We start from the raw sequence: 15634 nt of genomic DNA, 5'->3' as shown, positions 1-15634 counted from the left end.
GCTGAACCTCGTCCTACAGTAAAATATACTGTAGAATTCATCACGGCTCTGTAAATGTGGCTGCTAATGGTTTGTGTAGGTTTAGATGCTATCACACACTCGCAAACACTCAGAGTCTACTCACCCATCCCTCCACTACAGAATAATTGTGTTTTTCTTTTCCTGACTGCTCTAAAGCACTTACATTTTTCTCACTTCCCTCCTGTGACTGCCTTGGGCGTCAGTTGAAACATGTTGGTAATGGCTGTATGCAGGCTGGGAAGCCCCGTGTACTGGGACTATGGTGCATAATATACCCCATCCCCATCAGGCACTTACAGGAAATGTCCATGATATGCAGCGTTTGTTAACACGTCTTAATCAAACTGAACTCGTACTTTTTAGAAATGCTATATCCAGTATCCACTGAAACAAAGAGAGCTAAGAAACCATGAAGATAAACGGGGGGAAAAAACAACAACTTACCCAGCCTGTCCTCCATGAGACTCTGTCATGACTAAAAGGGTACAAACCTCACAGCTCCATCATGTCATATAGACAAAACAAGGAGCTCACCTCAAAAGAAAGAGTAGAACCCTGCTCTGTGCTGACAGAGAGGTGAAACGCAGATGTAAAACCAAAACAATCAAACACTATAGGAGTCAGCCAGAACATCCATCTTCACACTGAGCCCACAGGGACAGAACTATTAGTCTCCCAGGAGGAATTCCATCATCGTCTCACTGCTTGCGCTACACACACACACACACACCACCGATCCACCTATGCGCTCCCTCATTCCTGTAATGTCAGGGCCGATACTGCTGCAGGATACCATTTACTGACAGCCGGTGGAGCCAGCTTTGGTGTGACCCAGCTTGTTTACTCTCTGTGGCTCTGGGTTTTTGTAGCAGAATGCTGTTTGGGGGCAGCAGTGGGCTGCCTGGAGGGGTTACCCTGAGGGCTGTTGGCTGTGCCACAGTACCACTCAGAGGGTAATGAGCTCAGGGGAAGCCCTCCAGAATTGGCCGTCAGAGGGACACTGGGGAGGACGATACCTTTTGGAGTATGAGTGGACTGGGCTGTCTCCTCACCAGACAGTGGTGCAATAACGAGGCCCCATACGGTGAGAGAGAAGGGCTTGGATTCAAACAAATACAGACACCTTTGATTAATGAGAATAAATGCTCTATATCATTATTATTTCACACCCGTTTTAGTCTTTTTTTATCTGCAATTAAGCTGTCCATTTATATCCGTCCTTTTAATTGAAAATATATTAGCATGGAGTCATAGACAGCTTGCACTTTCCTCTAACTCCGGGTGCCTAATTATGTTAATTCATGCAGATTTGAGTCTTTGGAAAAGGTTGAGGTGAAGAAAATGAGGCTGGAATGTTGGTTATAGAGACATTTTTGCATTGGACGCCTGGTGAATAATGTGTAGCTACAGGGCTGTTTCAGAGCAGAGCTGCCTCTCACTCCTTTGTTCTAACACATCACACACACACACACACTCACGGTCTCCTGGGGTCCAGCAGGGCTCCTCAGTAGAGCGTCAGTGGGGGGAGAGAGGGGGGCGAGGGGTCACTCCACAGCCCTCTCCCTATCCTTCTGTCTAGGCTTTCATCTCCTCCATTTCTTTTCATAACATCCTCTAGGCTCATTTCATCAAAAGTCCACATGCGTCTTATTTCTCTGTCTTATTTGTCATCTGCCTCCCCTTTATGTAGACTGGTTCCCAGTGTTCTATGACCCCTTCTTTTGGGATATTGTTTTTTACCTTGTTTTGCAGCAGTACTGCAGTTCCCTATTCTCACAGGATTTTTCTCTACACTTGAGTCTTACCCCAGTCTGTGCTGGGAGGAGCGATAGCTTGCCAGCCAGCCGACGTAAAATGGCTGAACTCTCCCTTGATTGTTTCCTGGCCCAACGTGTATTGTGACTGCAGTGTCATTGGGAAGTGAGTCATGAAATGCTCTGAGGCTTGGGCAGAGCATACATCCATCCCTCAGATAGGTAGCTGTGTCCTCTCATCCTCCTCTCCTCCAGACGGGATGAGAGGTGCAGTGTGGATACACACTGTAGGGCACTCACACGCCCTCCTGACCTCCTCAACTCAACACTGGCTATTTCCCACTGATCGCAGCTGTTTTACAGCACTCTGTCTGTCTGTCTGTCTGTCTGTCTGTCTGTCTGTCTGTCTGTCTGTCTGTCTGTCTGTCTGTCTGTCTGTCTGTCTGTCTGTCTGTCTGTCTGTCTGTCTGTCTGTCTGTCTGTCTGTCTGTCTGTCTGTCTGTCTGTCTGTCTGTCTGTCTGTCTGTTATGTTCTAAGTCCATAACAATGCTTGAACGACATCAGGAGACCACTTTTGAGGTATGGGAAGATATATTTAGATTTTTGAGTGTAGTTACCCTTTTAATTAAAGTGTGCAGGCACCTAGCACTGTTATAGCTAGTTAACATTTAATAGAGAAGGTTTTTGGGAAACCTTTCCAAATTACTAGAAGATGGTTAGGCCTATCATTAGCATTGCTATATTCTTCCTGTTCTTTAATTGTTTGACACCTGGACGTTTTACTTCATATTTTGAGGCATGTCTTACCTTGCTTCAAAGTAGCCTATAGCCAAAATCCCACCATAGAAACGTGGAGGCAATTATTTTCATAAAGACTTACTCATATGCGTTCTCCTGTCTTTAATTCTTTAAACTTCCTCTCATTGTCTAGCAGCCAAAGAAATTATCCTAGTCAAATTAGCAACCCATGATAGTTGTTGCATCTTTAGATCTTCCCTCTTTCTAAGTTACTAATGGATATTTCCATCTCTGTCCATGAAACCGCTTGCATGTGCGATGCGAATTTTATAACTGTGTTTTCCCGCAATTACATTTTGGAATGTTCACACGTAGGCCTACCGCCGTGTGTTCATTGTTGCGCCTAAAATGTGAACAAATAATAGTTTATCAACATTTAAAACTTAACATTCTAATCTGTTCCATCAGCCTTATTAATTGATACGGCATGTACTTTCACCACACTACTTTGATATGTGTCAGTGGGGATTGAGAAGTGAGTATACACAATGCCCACTTAAAAAATAAGTGGGTATACGGCGTATACCTGCGAATACCCTCCACTACACCACTGGATAGAACTAAACACACATATTAGTCTAAATGATTACAACAAACTAACCATAGACAGTATTACTGGATAATTACATGTTCCCAGGGCTTTTGCATTATACATAGCATATTTGTACATCATTAAAGGGAATTATGTGTGTGAAATACATGTTATAATAAACATGGAATTAAACTTTATGTGTGTTTGTGCATTAGTGTGTGTACATCGATTAGATGTGTGATTGAAAGGGGTCTTTTGAACTTGTCTGTCTGTCTGTCTGTCTGTCTGTCTGTCTGTCTGTCTGTCTGCCTCTCTCTCTCTCTCTCCCGCTCTCTCTCTCTGTGTCCCCCCTCTCTCTCTCTCTCCTCTCTCTCTCTCTCTCTCTCTCTCTCTCTCTGTGTGTCCCCCCTCTCTCTCTCTCTCTCTCTCTCTCTCTCTCTCTCTCTATCTCTCTCTCTCTCTGTGTGTCCCCTCTCTCTCTCTCTCTCTCTCTCTCTCTCTCTCTCTCTCTCTCTCTCTCTCTGTGTCCCTCTCTCTCTCTCTCTCTCTCTCTCTCTCTCTCTCTGTGCCCCCCCTCTCTCTCTCTCTCTCTCTCTCTCTCTGTGTCCCTCTCTCTCTCTCTCTCTCTCTCTCTCTCTCTCTCTCTCTCTCTCTCTCTCTCTGTGTCCCTCTCTCTCTCTCTCTCTCTGTGTCCCTCTCTCTCTCTCTCTCTCTCTCTCTCTCTCTCTCTCTCTCTCTCTCTCTCTCTTTCTGACCCAGCTAAGATAAGTTAAAGGGCATCTCAGTCCATCTCAGTCCTTATGTTCATGCTCAGTTGAGAAAGTTGAAAGTTGTTTTTCTTTGTTCAAGTCATTATGTTGGTTATGTTGTTTGTATGCATAATCAGGACTGCAAGATGCCTCTCATGGAGATAGGCTGAACTTCAATAAAGAGGACATATTTAGTATGCCAGCACCTTGGGACTATTTCAGTTCATAAAATGAATTATGAAGCATTTCCAACCACTGAGTATTATTAACATCGAAATGTATTATACAGTGCATTTGGAAAGTATTCAGACCCCTTGACTTTTTCCACACATGTTACATTACAGCCTTATTCTAAAATTGATTCAATTAATTGTTTTCCTTATCAATCTACACACAATACTCCATAATGACAAAGAAAAAAATTGATTTAAGAATGTATTGCAAATGTATATAAAAAAAATACAAATAAAAAATACTTACATAAGTATTCAGACCCTTTCCTGTGAGTCTCGAAAATTGAGCTCAGGTGCATCCTGTTTCCATTGATCATCCTTGAGATGTTTCTACAACTTGATTGAATCCACCTGTGGTCAATTCATTTGATTGGACATGATTTGGAAAGGCACACACCTGTCTAAGGTCCCACAGTTGACAGTGCATGTCAGAGCAAAAACCAGGCCATGAGGTTGAAAGAATTGTCTGTAGAGCTCCGAGACAGGATTGTCGAGGCACAGATCTGGGGAAGGGTACCAAAAAATGTCTGCAGCATTGAAGGTCACCAAGAAGACAGTGGCCACCATCATTCTTAAATGGAAGAAGTTTGGAACCACCAGAGCTGGTCGCCCGACCAAACTGAGCAATCGGGGGAGAAAAGCCTTTGTCAGGGAGGTAACCAAGAACCCGATGGTCACTTTGACAGAGCTCCAGAGTTCCTCTGTGGAGATGGGAGAACCTTCCAGAAAGCCACCATCTCTGCAGCACTCCACCAATCAGGCCTTTATGGTAGAGTGGCCAGATGGAAGCCACCCCTCAGTAAAAGGGACATGACAGCCCGCTTGGAGTTTGCCAAAAGGCACCTAAAGGACTCTCAGACCATGAGAAACAAGATTCTCTGGTCTGATGAAATCAAGATTGAACTCTTTGGCCTGAATGCCAAGCTTCACGTCTGGAGGAAACCTGTCACCATCCCTACGGTGAATCGTGGTGGTAGCAACATCATGCTGTGGAGATGTTTTTCAGCGGCAGGGACTGGGAGACTAGTCAGGATCAAGGCAAAGTACAGAGAGATCCTTGATGAAACCATGCTCCAGAGCGCTCAGGACCTCAGACTGGGGCGAAGGTTCACCTTCCAACAGGACAATGACCCTAAGCACACAGCCAAGACAATGCAGGAGTGGCTTTGGGACAAGTCTCTGAATGTCCTTGAGTGGCCCAGCCAGAGACAGGACTTGAACCCAATCGAACATCTCTGGAGAAACCTGAAAATAGCTGTGCAGTGATGCTCCCCATCCAACCTGACAGAGCTTGAGAGGATCTGCAGAGAAGAAATGGGAGAAACACCTCAAATACAGGTGGTCCAAGCTTGTAGCATCATACCCAAGAAGAATGGAGGCTGTAATCGCTGCCAAAGGTGCTTCAGCAAAGGACTGAGTAAAGGGTCTGAATACTTATGTAAATGTGATATTTACGTTTTTTATTTTTAATAAATGTGGGGGGAAAAATCTAAACCTATTTTTGCTTTGTCATATGGGGTATTGTGTGTAGATTGATGACGGGAAAAAAACAATTTTAGAATACGGCTGTGATGTAACAAAATGTGGAGAAAGTCAAGGAGTCTGAATGCACTGTATTTTTAAATAGACAGATATTTTTCTCATTTTTTCTGTAAAGCTGTAAATCGTTGACTTCCTTGCTGGCTCTAAGGAACATTTTCACCGCCTTTTACCGAACACAATCAGTCTCTCCCTGCATTCCCGCTCTCCTTGCTGGTGAATAGAGCAGGGATATCGACAGCCTACAGCCTTGGGCATCTTTTTCTTATTACCGAGAAAATAATTGAATGGCTCTCCATCTAAAGGCTTCAACTTGCATCAAAGGGTCAATTCATATGATAGGCCAGCTAACATTTCTATTATAACCCTACTGATGGATGGTGTGATGTATCCCTCGCTGTGACATTTAGATAGAACATCAATGATGCATCAGTACTGGTGTCAACTCGCAAGTCTGGACAGGCTAACATTGATAAGAGAGTGATCGGGATGAATAATCATTGAAAATGAATAAGGGTTTTAGTAGCAGAGAGAGGATATAGAGAAGCACATTCTCTCAGTGTGCAGATCCTCTTTGTCTCTGTCTTTCTCAGTCCCAGTAGGCGAGGCCTGTCTCTTACACTGTGACTCTCTACTCTCAGGATCACTGTCAGATATTGCCAGCTGTTATAGACTGATGGGATGTGGTTACTATGAAGCATTAGAACTATAGCCTGTTAATCCTGTGGTGTAGACCTGTGGCTTGGGACAGCGCCCTGTGGCCCTGGTCCTCTTGGCTGCCATTGGGGAGGGGAAGGGGGTGGGGGAGCGGGGGATGCAGACAGAGGAAGGAATCCCCCGGGCAACTCACAGGGGTGTTGGGTTACTCTGTGTGGCGGATGACTGTGAGATTAAAACAACATAACACAGGAGGAGAGGTTACTGAACAGACTCCTGACCCAGCCTGGTTCAGCCAGAATCCTTAACCAAATTAAAGGTGCCCTTATTTTGAGCTGAGCCAGTGGGAAAGGAAAGACACCTAGTCAGTTGTACAACTGAATGCATCTTCCACATTTAACCCAACCCCTCTGAATCAGAGAGGTGCAGGGTCTGCTATAACTGACATCCACAGCACCCAGGTAACAGTGCCTTGCTCAGGGGTAGAACTGCCTTGCTCAGGGGTAGAACAACAGATGTTTACCTTGTCAGCTCAGGGATTCGATCCAGCAACCTTTCAGATACTGGCCCAACGCTCTAACCACTAGGCTACCTGCCGCCCTGTGCTTGTCCCTAACATTTTAATTATTTATACGCTGTGAATTACTGCCTTTGGAAAACAAGCACTTGTGTACCATCAGAGGAACGAGAGAGGCAGGGGCGTGTTGGTGACCTTTGTGGGCTGAATAGAAACACTCTGTCAATTGTGGAGGTGACTAGTGCGGGCCGCCTCCCAGACGGTCCTACTAGGTTCACCGCGCGTCCTAGCCTTAGATTATCCCGCGGTATGAGTCGCATTGCCGGTGACGGGGCCTCCCTGTCTCCCTACCTTAGGCTAAGTTAGCAGAGGAGGCTTGGGCTCCACTTTATCAACCCGGGTCACCCCTCTTGATCTATCTCTGCCTGCCAGAGGTTAGCTCACTCCTTCCTACTTCATGGGTAGTTTGTGACAAGGTCTACTATGTTCTTCTTCATCTTCCTTGTCTCAGTGTTATCATGCTGATTCACAACACCATCAAGGCCTTTTGAACTAATTTGTCTCTCTTGGTTTGATCTACCCTGATCTGAATGAGAAAGAGCATTGTTTAAGATAGTGCATTGATCATAATTTGCTCACACACACATAATATACACGTACATTTATACTGAATCTACACACACCGACTCAAACAATCATCATATATGCTGCTGCTACTCTGTTTATCATATATCCTAATGTCTAGTCGCCTAACCCCTATACATATCTACCTCTATCAATCCAGTATCCCTTCATATTGTAAATACTGGAACTTCTTATTTCTTCTGTTTATATCTCGTGTGTTATTGTTCTACCTTGTTATTTTCAGTATTACATTGATATTGATGACTGCATTGTTGGGGTTAGAGCTCGCAAGAAAGGCATTTCACTGTACTTGTGCAAGTGACATTAAATCTTTAAACTGATTGTTGTCTAAGGAGAATCAGCCTGAAGGATGTGGAACAGATAGCTGTATTTCTCCAAAATATGCTCACATTCCTCTCGGTCTACAATTACCATATTCATGAACTGTTGCACAAAAAGCTGGTTTCAATAGTGGTTTGTGTTCATGAATTGTTTCTCATATCTAAAAGCCTATCCAACTGACAATCTCTTAGAAAAAATATATATTGGAACCAAGACTTAAAAAGACCTGATATTGGCACAATATGGAGGGAATGTTGGAACATAAGTAACGAAATTACAGTTAACAAAAATGTATGCTTAATCCAGTGTAAACATATGTATAGAATTTATTATACAAGACAAAATTCACAAATTCTACAGCACAATGGCAGAGTCATGTCTTAAGTATAAAACTAACAATGACTCAATAGTCCATGTCTTCTGGTAATGTTATAAAGTCCATAAGTTATGGGCGAAGTTAGAAAGTTGGCTGTCAGAAGTAGTATTACAATGTAAATGTACTTTTAACCCGTCTGTCTGCATATTTCAAGACATGGCATATGAGGATGCAGTGAGATACTCATCTTACTTTAACGTATACTTAAAAACTGAATACCAACCAATCTTCCATTGTTAACACAATGGGAATGTCAAATGCTTTATTAACTAAATGTTGATAGTGCGTGGGCAACGGAGAGAAACAAAATGGTGCAGTTTGAGTCCATGTGGCGGAGACTGATGCGGGTGCTGGAGATGAGGGTGTGAGCATGTGGCTCTGGGCAGGTCTGATGTAGTTGATGTTTGTGAATGTTCTGTATTGTTTCTTTTTTGTATCTCACCAAAAAAATAGAATTGTTTCTCATTGGTTACATAATGTGTTTTTGTTGAATATTGTTATGATAAGCAGCTAATGTACCTCTTCTCTGAAAACTGACCTGTCTCTCTCTCTCTCTCTGTCTCTCTCTCTGTCTCTGTCTCTCTCTCTGTCTCTGTCTCTGTCTCTCTCTCTGTCTCTGTCTCTGTCTGTCTCTATTTTCCCTCTCCAGTCACAGATGAAGACACTGTCAAGAGATACTATGCCAAGTTTGAGGAGAAGTTTTTCCAGAATTGTGAGAAAGAGCTTTTGAAGATCAACACATTCTATTCAGGTAGGCCTATTTGATGGAGCAGTGCTGCTATATGAGTTATTCTCTCTAAGACCCTCCTGTTGATTGGCCCTGAGCATCTGCAGTTTGCCCACTCACAGCAGGCTAACTTCTAATGCCATAACTGTCAGCCTCCAATGCATTGGGAGTAGTTAGTAATTGCCTTGACGTCTTGCACATGTATACAGTTGTACATTGTGTGTCATGTAGAGTGATGAGCTTTACTTGTGTGTCAACTAAGTGATGTTTTGTCTAATGTGGGGAACTTTGATTTAAGCATGGCTGATCAAATTAGCAAAGGAGGCCTGGTTCATTTCAGGGAGGGAGTATATATGCCTCATGTAACATGAGATGTCATATACAGTACTGCTGATTAACCTTTTCTCTGAGGTATAAGGAAACATTGCTGCCCCTAGAGGCTGTTTGTAGAACTGCATTTAATGGGCTGATGCTGTACCAAAGCACATACTTTATTGGTAATAATACGAGTTAGATGGGAAGCCAACAAAGTATTCAAAAGGTGCATTTATTAGTGTCCACTTTAATGAACCTTTCCTTAAAGCCTTTCCTTGTTTTTCTTCTCCAATAAAGATCCCCTCCCATCCCCTCCCATTGAAGCTTTGCATGAAGCTGAAATAAACTCAGGCCACGTTGGACTGCCAAAGAGAACTGGGACTCTGACCAAAATTCTGTTGCTCCTCGTTTTTATTTCCTCTGAAAAACAATGATTTCCCATCACTGTTGCTCAATAAGGGACGGTTCTAAAATTACTTAGGGAGAGGGGGGGACCAAAATGGGGGAGGAGGGAGTAACTTTTTTCTTTGCTTTGGGGAGGGTTGTGTACTTTTTTTATTGGGTACAGGGGAGGGTATAGTGTGTTGTTTCCTGGATTACATTCACCATTTTGCAGTTTTTCCTATTTTTCCCATCTTAGCCAAATTTCCCATTTGCCTCCCCTATCGAACCTATGGTTCGACCAATGGAACACATGTTCTACAAAAGACAGGTTTGTTATGTGAATGAATTAATGGATTTCCCTCTGTCTCTCCTGTGTAGGCTACGTTTATATACTGCATCAGTGCTGCAATGTATCAATTTATCACCACCAGCCTATGTGATCACCTCACATCCGAGCTACACGTAGCCTGCACTCTTGTCATTCATACTTCACCGCAGGTTTATTGCCAACGGTGTAGCCAATGTTATATTCAGTAAGCAAGAGTGATTCTTCTCCTAATTATTTTTCAAATTGCTCAACCAAATATTGCTATTGGGACTCGCATGGGCTAGGCTAGTTCAAGAGAAATAAGGAGAGCGAGAGGCTACTCAGGCCATTTATTCTGTGATGCCAGTGGAGAATTGTGAAAGAAGGGAACAGTGAAGACAGAAAGAGATGTAGGCTAATTTAGAAGTTAGGCAAATTTATGTAGCCCTATTATTCCATAATTTGTATGCTCACCTGTATATTTGGCCAGAGTTTGACCATATCAATAACTGGTTACACAGATCTACATGTCATATAGGCCTACACTCACTGGAGTTAAAATGTAGTGTCAGCCACCCATTGCTCAACTAAAATGATCCTATGGACAGGTTGCATGTTATTTCCATTTTTCTAATGTTTGTTAATATCTTCATAGGCTAGGCTACCATATTGCATAGATACAGTTGAAGTCGGAAATTTACATACACCTTAGCCAAATACATTTAAACTCCGTTTTTCATAATTCCTGACATTTAATCCTAGTAAAAATTCCCTGTCTTAGATCAGTTAGGATCACCACTTTATTTTAAGAATGTGAAATGTCAGAATAATAGTAGAGAGAACTATTTATTTCAGCTTTTATTGCTTTCATCACATTCCCAGTGGGTCAGAAGTTTACATACACTCAATTAGTATTTGGTAGCATTGCCTTTAAATTGCTTAACTTGGGTCAAACATTTCAGGTAGCCTTCCACAAGCTTCCCCCATGACAGGGCTCGTGTAACTGAGTCAGGTTTGTAGGCCTCCTTGCTCGCACACACTTTTTCAGTTCTGCCCACAAATGTTCTATAGGATTGAGGTCAAGGCTTTGTGATGGCCACTCCAATACCTTGACTTTGTTGTCCTTAAAGTATGCTTGAGGTCATTGTCCATTTGGAAGAACCATTTTCGACCAAGCTATAACTTCTTGAGATGTTGCTTAAATATATCCACATAATTTTCCTCCCTCGTGATGCCATCTATTTTGTGAAGTGCACCAGTCCCTCCTGCAGCAAAGCACCCCCACAACATGATGCTGCCACCCCCGTGCTTCACGGTTAGGATGGGGTTCTTCGGCTTGCAAGCATCCCCCCTTTTCCTCCAAACATAGCGATGGTCATCATGGCCAAACAGTTCTATTTTTGTTTCATCAGACGAGGACATTTCTCCAAAAAGTACGATCTTTGTCCCCATGTGTAGTTGCAAACCGTAGTCTGGCTTTTTTATGGCGGTTTTGGAGCAGTGGCGTCTTCCTTGCTGAGCGGCCTTTCAGGTTATGTCGATATAGGACTCGTTTTACTGTGGCTATAGATACTTTTGTAACTGTTTCCTCCAGCATCTTCACAAGGTTGATTTGCACTTTTTGCACCAAAGTACATTCATCTCTAGGAGACAGAATGCGTCTTCTTCCTGAGTGGTATGACGGTCCCATGGTGTTTATACTTGTGTACTATTGTTTGTACAGATGAACGTGGTACCTTCAGGCGTTTGGAAATTGCTCCCAAGGATGAACCAGACTTGTGGAGGTCTACAATTTTTTTTCTGAGGTCTTGACTGATTTCTTTTGATTTTCCCATGATGTCAAGAAAAGAGGCACTGAGTTTGAAGGTAGGCCTTGAAATACATCCACAGGTACACCTCAAATTGACTCAAATTATGTTAATTGGCCTATCAGAAGCTTCTAAAGCCATGACATCATTTTCAGGAATTTTCCAAGCTGTTTAAAGACACAGTCAACTTAGTGTATGTAAACTTCTGCCCAACTGGAATTGTGATACAGTGAATTATAATTGAAATAATGTGTTTGTAAACAATTGTTGGAAAAATGACTTGTGTCATGCACAAAGTAGATATCCTAACCGACTTGCCAAAACGATAGTTTGTTAACAAGAAATTTGTGGAGTGGTTGAAGAACGAGTTTTAATGACTCCAACCTAAGTGTATGTAAACTTCTGACTTCAACTGTATTTTTCTCTCTCCTGATCCCTTTAAACTTGCCTTGTTTTAGCATTATCCTAATGTAGCCTACTTTCTGTTCAACAGTCAGGATGTGAAGCTAGGCCTAGGTTTTTAATGGCCTACATTTTTTGGAAAGGAGAAATGTGATTAGCTTTTGTGTTTGAGATGCGCTGGTAGCTTTGATTGATAGATCCTTTTGATAGGTGTGTGTGTGTGTGTGTGTGAGTTCGCTAACTCTCTCTATGTCCATTCAGAAAGTTTCCTACAATAGCATAGGTCTATCTTGACTCCATCTCTTTAATGAGAGAGTAGGAACAATAACAACATAACAACAATTTTGGCAAATGTCATAATGATCAACATATACTATGTGTTCGAGGAATGACGACAGGTGCCAGTTTTGCGTTTCCTCTCCTATTAAATGGGATGCAACTGAAGCAAATGCTCGTCATAATTTTAAAATGGTATTTATTATTTCTCTCTTACTAGCCTACGGCATCCTCTCTAGCCACTTTGAACAACATATTGTAATGACTCAAGCAGGAAGAGAGAGCTCGTCCATGGTGGTCGGCGAACCCTTAACCTTCTGGCTCGTAGCCCAGTGTAGCATCGACTGTGCATGCCACAAAAAGTGGCCACAGTAACTGTCACAATTATTATTGAGGTAATTCAATGAAGGGGGAGGGTTATTTTTTTTTGTAAAAATTGTGACAACTGGAATTGGACCCCCCTCCCCCTTTAGCACTGCTGAGCAATTAGTACTTTTTGAGGTCGGTTTCGGGTCGATTATAATTTTTTATTTTTTTTAAATGTACATGAAATACTGTTACGAATCCCTTTTGGCCCTGCAGTCTAGGGGGGATGGATACGAGACCCGTAACATAAATCATGCAAATTATAATAGTGACAAGTAACTGTGAGAACAAAAACCACAGACAACTTAAGTTTACCGTCAAACTCTAAAGGTTTATTGCTAAACACACGGTAATGGAGTGTGAGAAAAGGGGCTGAGCTGGACCCAAACAAAGAAACAATAAGCCAAAAACACCCCTAAGCTAGACTAGCCTACCTCAAGAACAGCTAGCTAACTAACCAAAAATACAGTGGGTGGTCCGCCCAGTTCTAACTAGGGTACTTAGACAAAGTATTCCTACGGGTTATGTATGCCCATGGGCGACTTGTCTTGGTACCCCCTTTTCCCACCAAACAAACAAACAATCAAACAACAAAACAATACTCTCAGGATTACCGGACAAATGTGACATGTAGTTGCAAAAACAAAAGAGATCAAGAGAGAGAGATCGAGAGAGAGAGAGAGAGAGAGAGAGAGGGGGACACAGAGAGAGAGAGAGAGGGGGACACAGAGAGAGAGAGAGAGAGGGGGACACAGAGAGAGAGAGAGGGGGACACAGAGAGAGAGAGGGGGGGACACAGAGAGAGAGAGAGAGAGAGAGAGAGAGAGAGAGAGAGAGAGAGAATGAACACAAAGATTGATCTGGGGTCTTCTGATTGGGGACTGATTGATGACTGATTGGGGAGTGATGATTGTCACCTGTGAGGGGAGAAGGAGAGAAAAGAAATACAAATACAGGATACACACTACCTGTATCCGTAACAAATACACTATGCATTATGTGGGTTGAATACTGTAACAACACAGAATAAAACAATTAATAAAAGGCCCATGATGGTAGTGACTGCCCATTTTCTGCTTAAAACTTATTAACCATCATTTATTCACATTATTTCATTTTAATAGAATATTTAAGTTGTGTATTATTACATTTGTTTTATTTGATGACCTTACTATGTCATTCCAGGTCATCATCTCATCTTTTTATTTAACTAGGCAAGTCAGTTAAGAACAAATTCTTAGTTACAATGATGGCCTAGGAACAGCAGGTTAACTGCCTTGTTCAGGGGAAAAACATCAGATTTTTACCTTGTCAGCTCGGGGATTCGATCCACCAACCTTTTGGTTATTGGCCCAATGCTCTAGCCACTAGGCTACCTGCCTATGCCATCTAAGTAAAACACAATTTTAGTAGTTCTTCAAAGTAAATAAGGCATATTTTATGACTGCTGAATACCCACTAGCAATCACTCATGAATTTTCAGTTAGAGATACCACACGAAGCAACTGCTCTCCATCCTAGGGTGTCCATGGGTCCTTAAATTAATTTAAGACTTTTTAGGACTTTTTATCTAAAGTAAAGGTGTTGATAAGTCTTAAATTGTCTTAAATTCTGTTTTCAAAGGTCTTAAAAAAATGTGACCGAAGATGTTGTTTCCGTTATATTGGACCACTGCTAAATTGTTGCCACCTCGGCAAAAAGGAAAACATAAAATGATACTCCTACCGAGGCGCACTTTCAAAATGCAAGCTCTAGAGAGCTACGGTATCTACATGTGCGTGGCTGTGTGCGTCGTGTACCAGTGTGAGTTGTGTCATTGCCAGTGGAGGGAAGAGAGAATTTGATTTATACAATTTGATAGGCAATAACAACACTAACTAGATAGTCAATTGGAAACAGCTTGTTTGCTCACTAGTTAGTTTGCTAGCTAGCCATTAGTTTGCTCTCGGGGACACAAGGCATTAACAAAGGCATTCTGCCTTATCCCAAGGCCTCTCAGCTATAAGCACCGTTTACCAGTAAGACCATGTTAACTACAATCCCTACGCTCTGTTTTAATGTTTAGAAATGTCAGTAATCATCGCTTGTGAAACATTCTTCAAAACATATGGAACTTATCTTTCATATCAGAGAGAAAGAATCTTTCAAACAAATATATACATTTACTGCGGCAGTTTTGCCCAGATCCATACGTCTGTGTGCCTCCAGCCTAGGAACTACACTTTCTCCAGTTACGCGTACACAGAGGGGTTTGAGCACGCTAGATAGCGAAGATAGCTAATTAGCACAGGTGGTTGTCTCTGTCTTCCATCTGTCTTCCATAAACAAGTGCTGTAACATGGCGAGATGGCCTTGTGAGAACACTAACCTTATACAGTGGCTTGCGAAAGTATTCAGCCCCCCTTGGCATTTTTCCTATTTTGTTGTCTTACAACCTGGAATTAAAATAGATTTTTTGGGGGGTTTGTATCATTTTATTTACACAACATGCCTACCAATTTGAAGATGCAAAATATGTTTTATTGTGAAACAAACAAGAAATAAGACAAAAAAAACGGAAAACTTGAGCGTGCATAACTATTCACCCCCCCAAAGTCAATACTTTGTAGAGCCACCTTTTGCAGTAATTATAGCTGCAAGTCTCTTGGGGTATTTATGTCTCTATAAGCTTGGCACATCTAGCCACTGGGATTTTTGCCCATTCTTCAAGGCAAAACTGCTCCAGCTCCTTCAAGTTGGATGGGTTCCACTGGTGTACAGCAATCTTTAAGTCATACCACAGATTCTCAATTGGATTGAGGTCTGAGCTTTGACTAGGCCATTCCAAGACATTTAAATGTTTCCCCTTAAACCACTTGAGAGTTGCTTTAGCAGTATGCTTAGGGTCATTGTCCTGCTGGAAGGTG

The 15634-nt window shown here is 42.3% G+C and overlaps 1 protein-coding gene across 2 annotated transcripts in view; it reads left to right on the top strand.

Annotated features, from left to right (window-relative positions):
- Positions 1–15634, top strand: part of LOC106584313 (solute carrier family 53 member 1) — a 103420-nt gene that overhangs the window by 59480 nt on the left and 28306 nt on the right. For both annotated transcript variants that reach the window (XM_082968006.1, XM_014169421.3), the window contains exon 3: positions 8793–8894. In XM_082968006.1, the coding sequence (XP_082824132.1) occupies positions 8793–8894 (102 nt within the window). The remainder of the gene's footprint in view (positions 1–8792; positions 8895–15634) is intronic.

This window comes from Salmo salar, chromosome 23 (genome assembly GCF_965601325.2).
Source record: "Salmo salar chromosome 23, fSalSal1, whole genome shotgun sequence".
NCBI lineage: Eukaryota > Metazoa > Chordata > Actinopteri > Salmoniformes > Salmonidae > Salmo > Salmo salar.
Note: the sequence above shows the minus strand (reverse complement) of the source record. Positions and strands in the feature narration are given on the sequence as shown.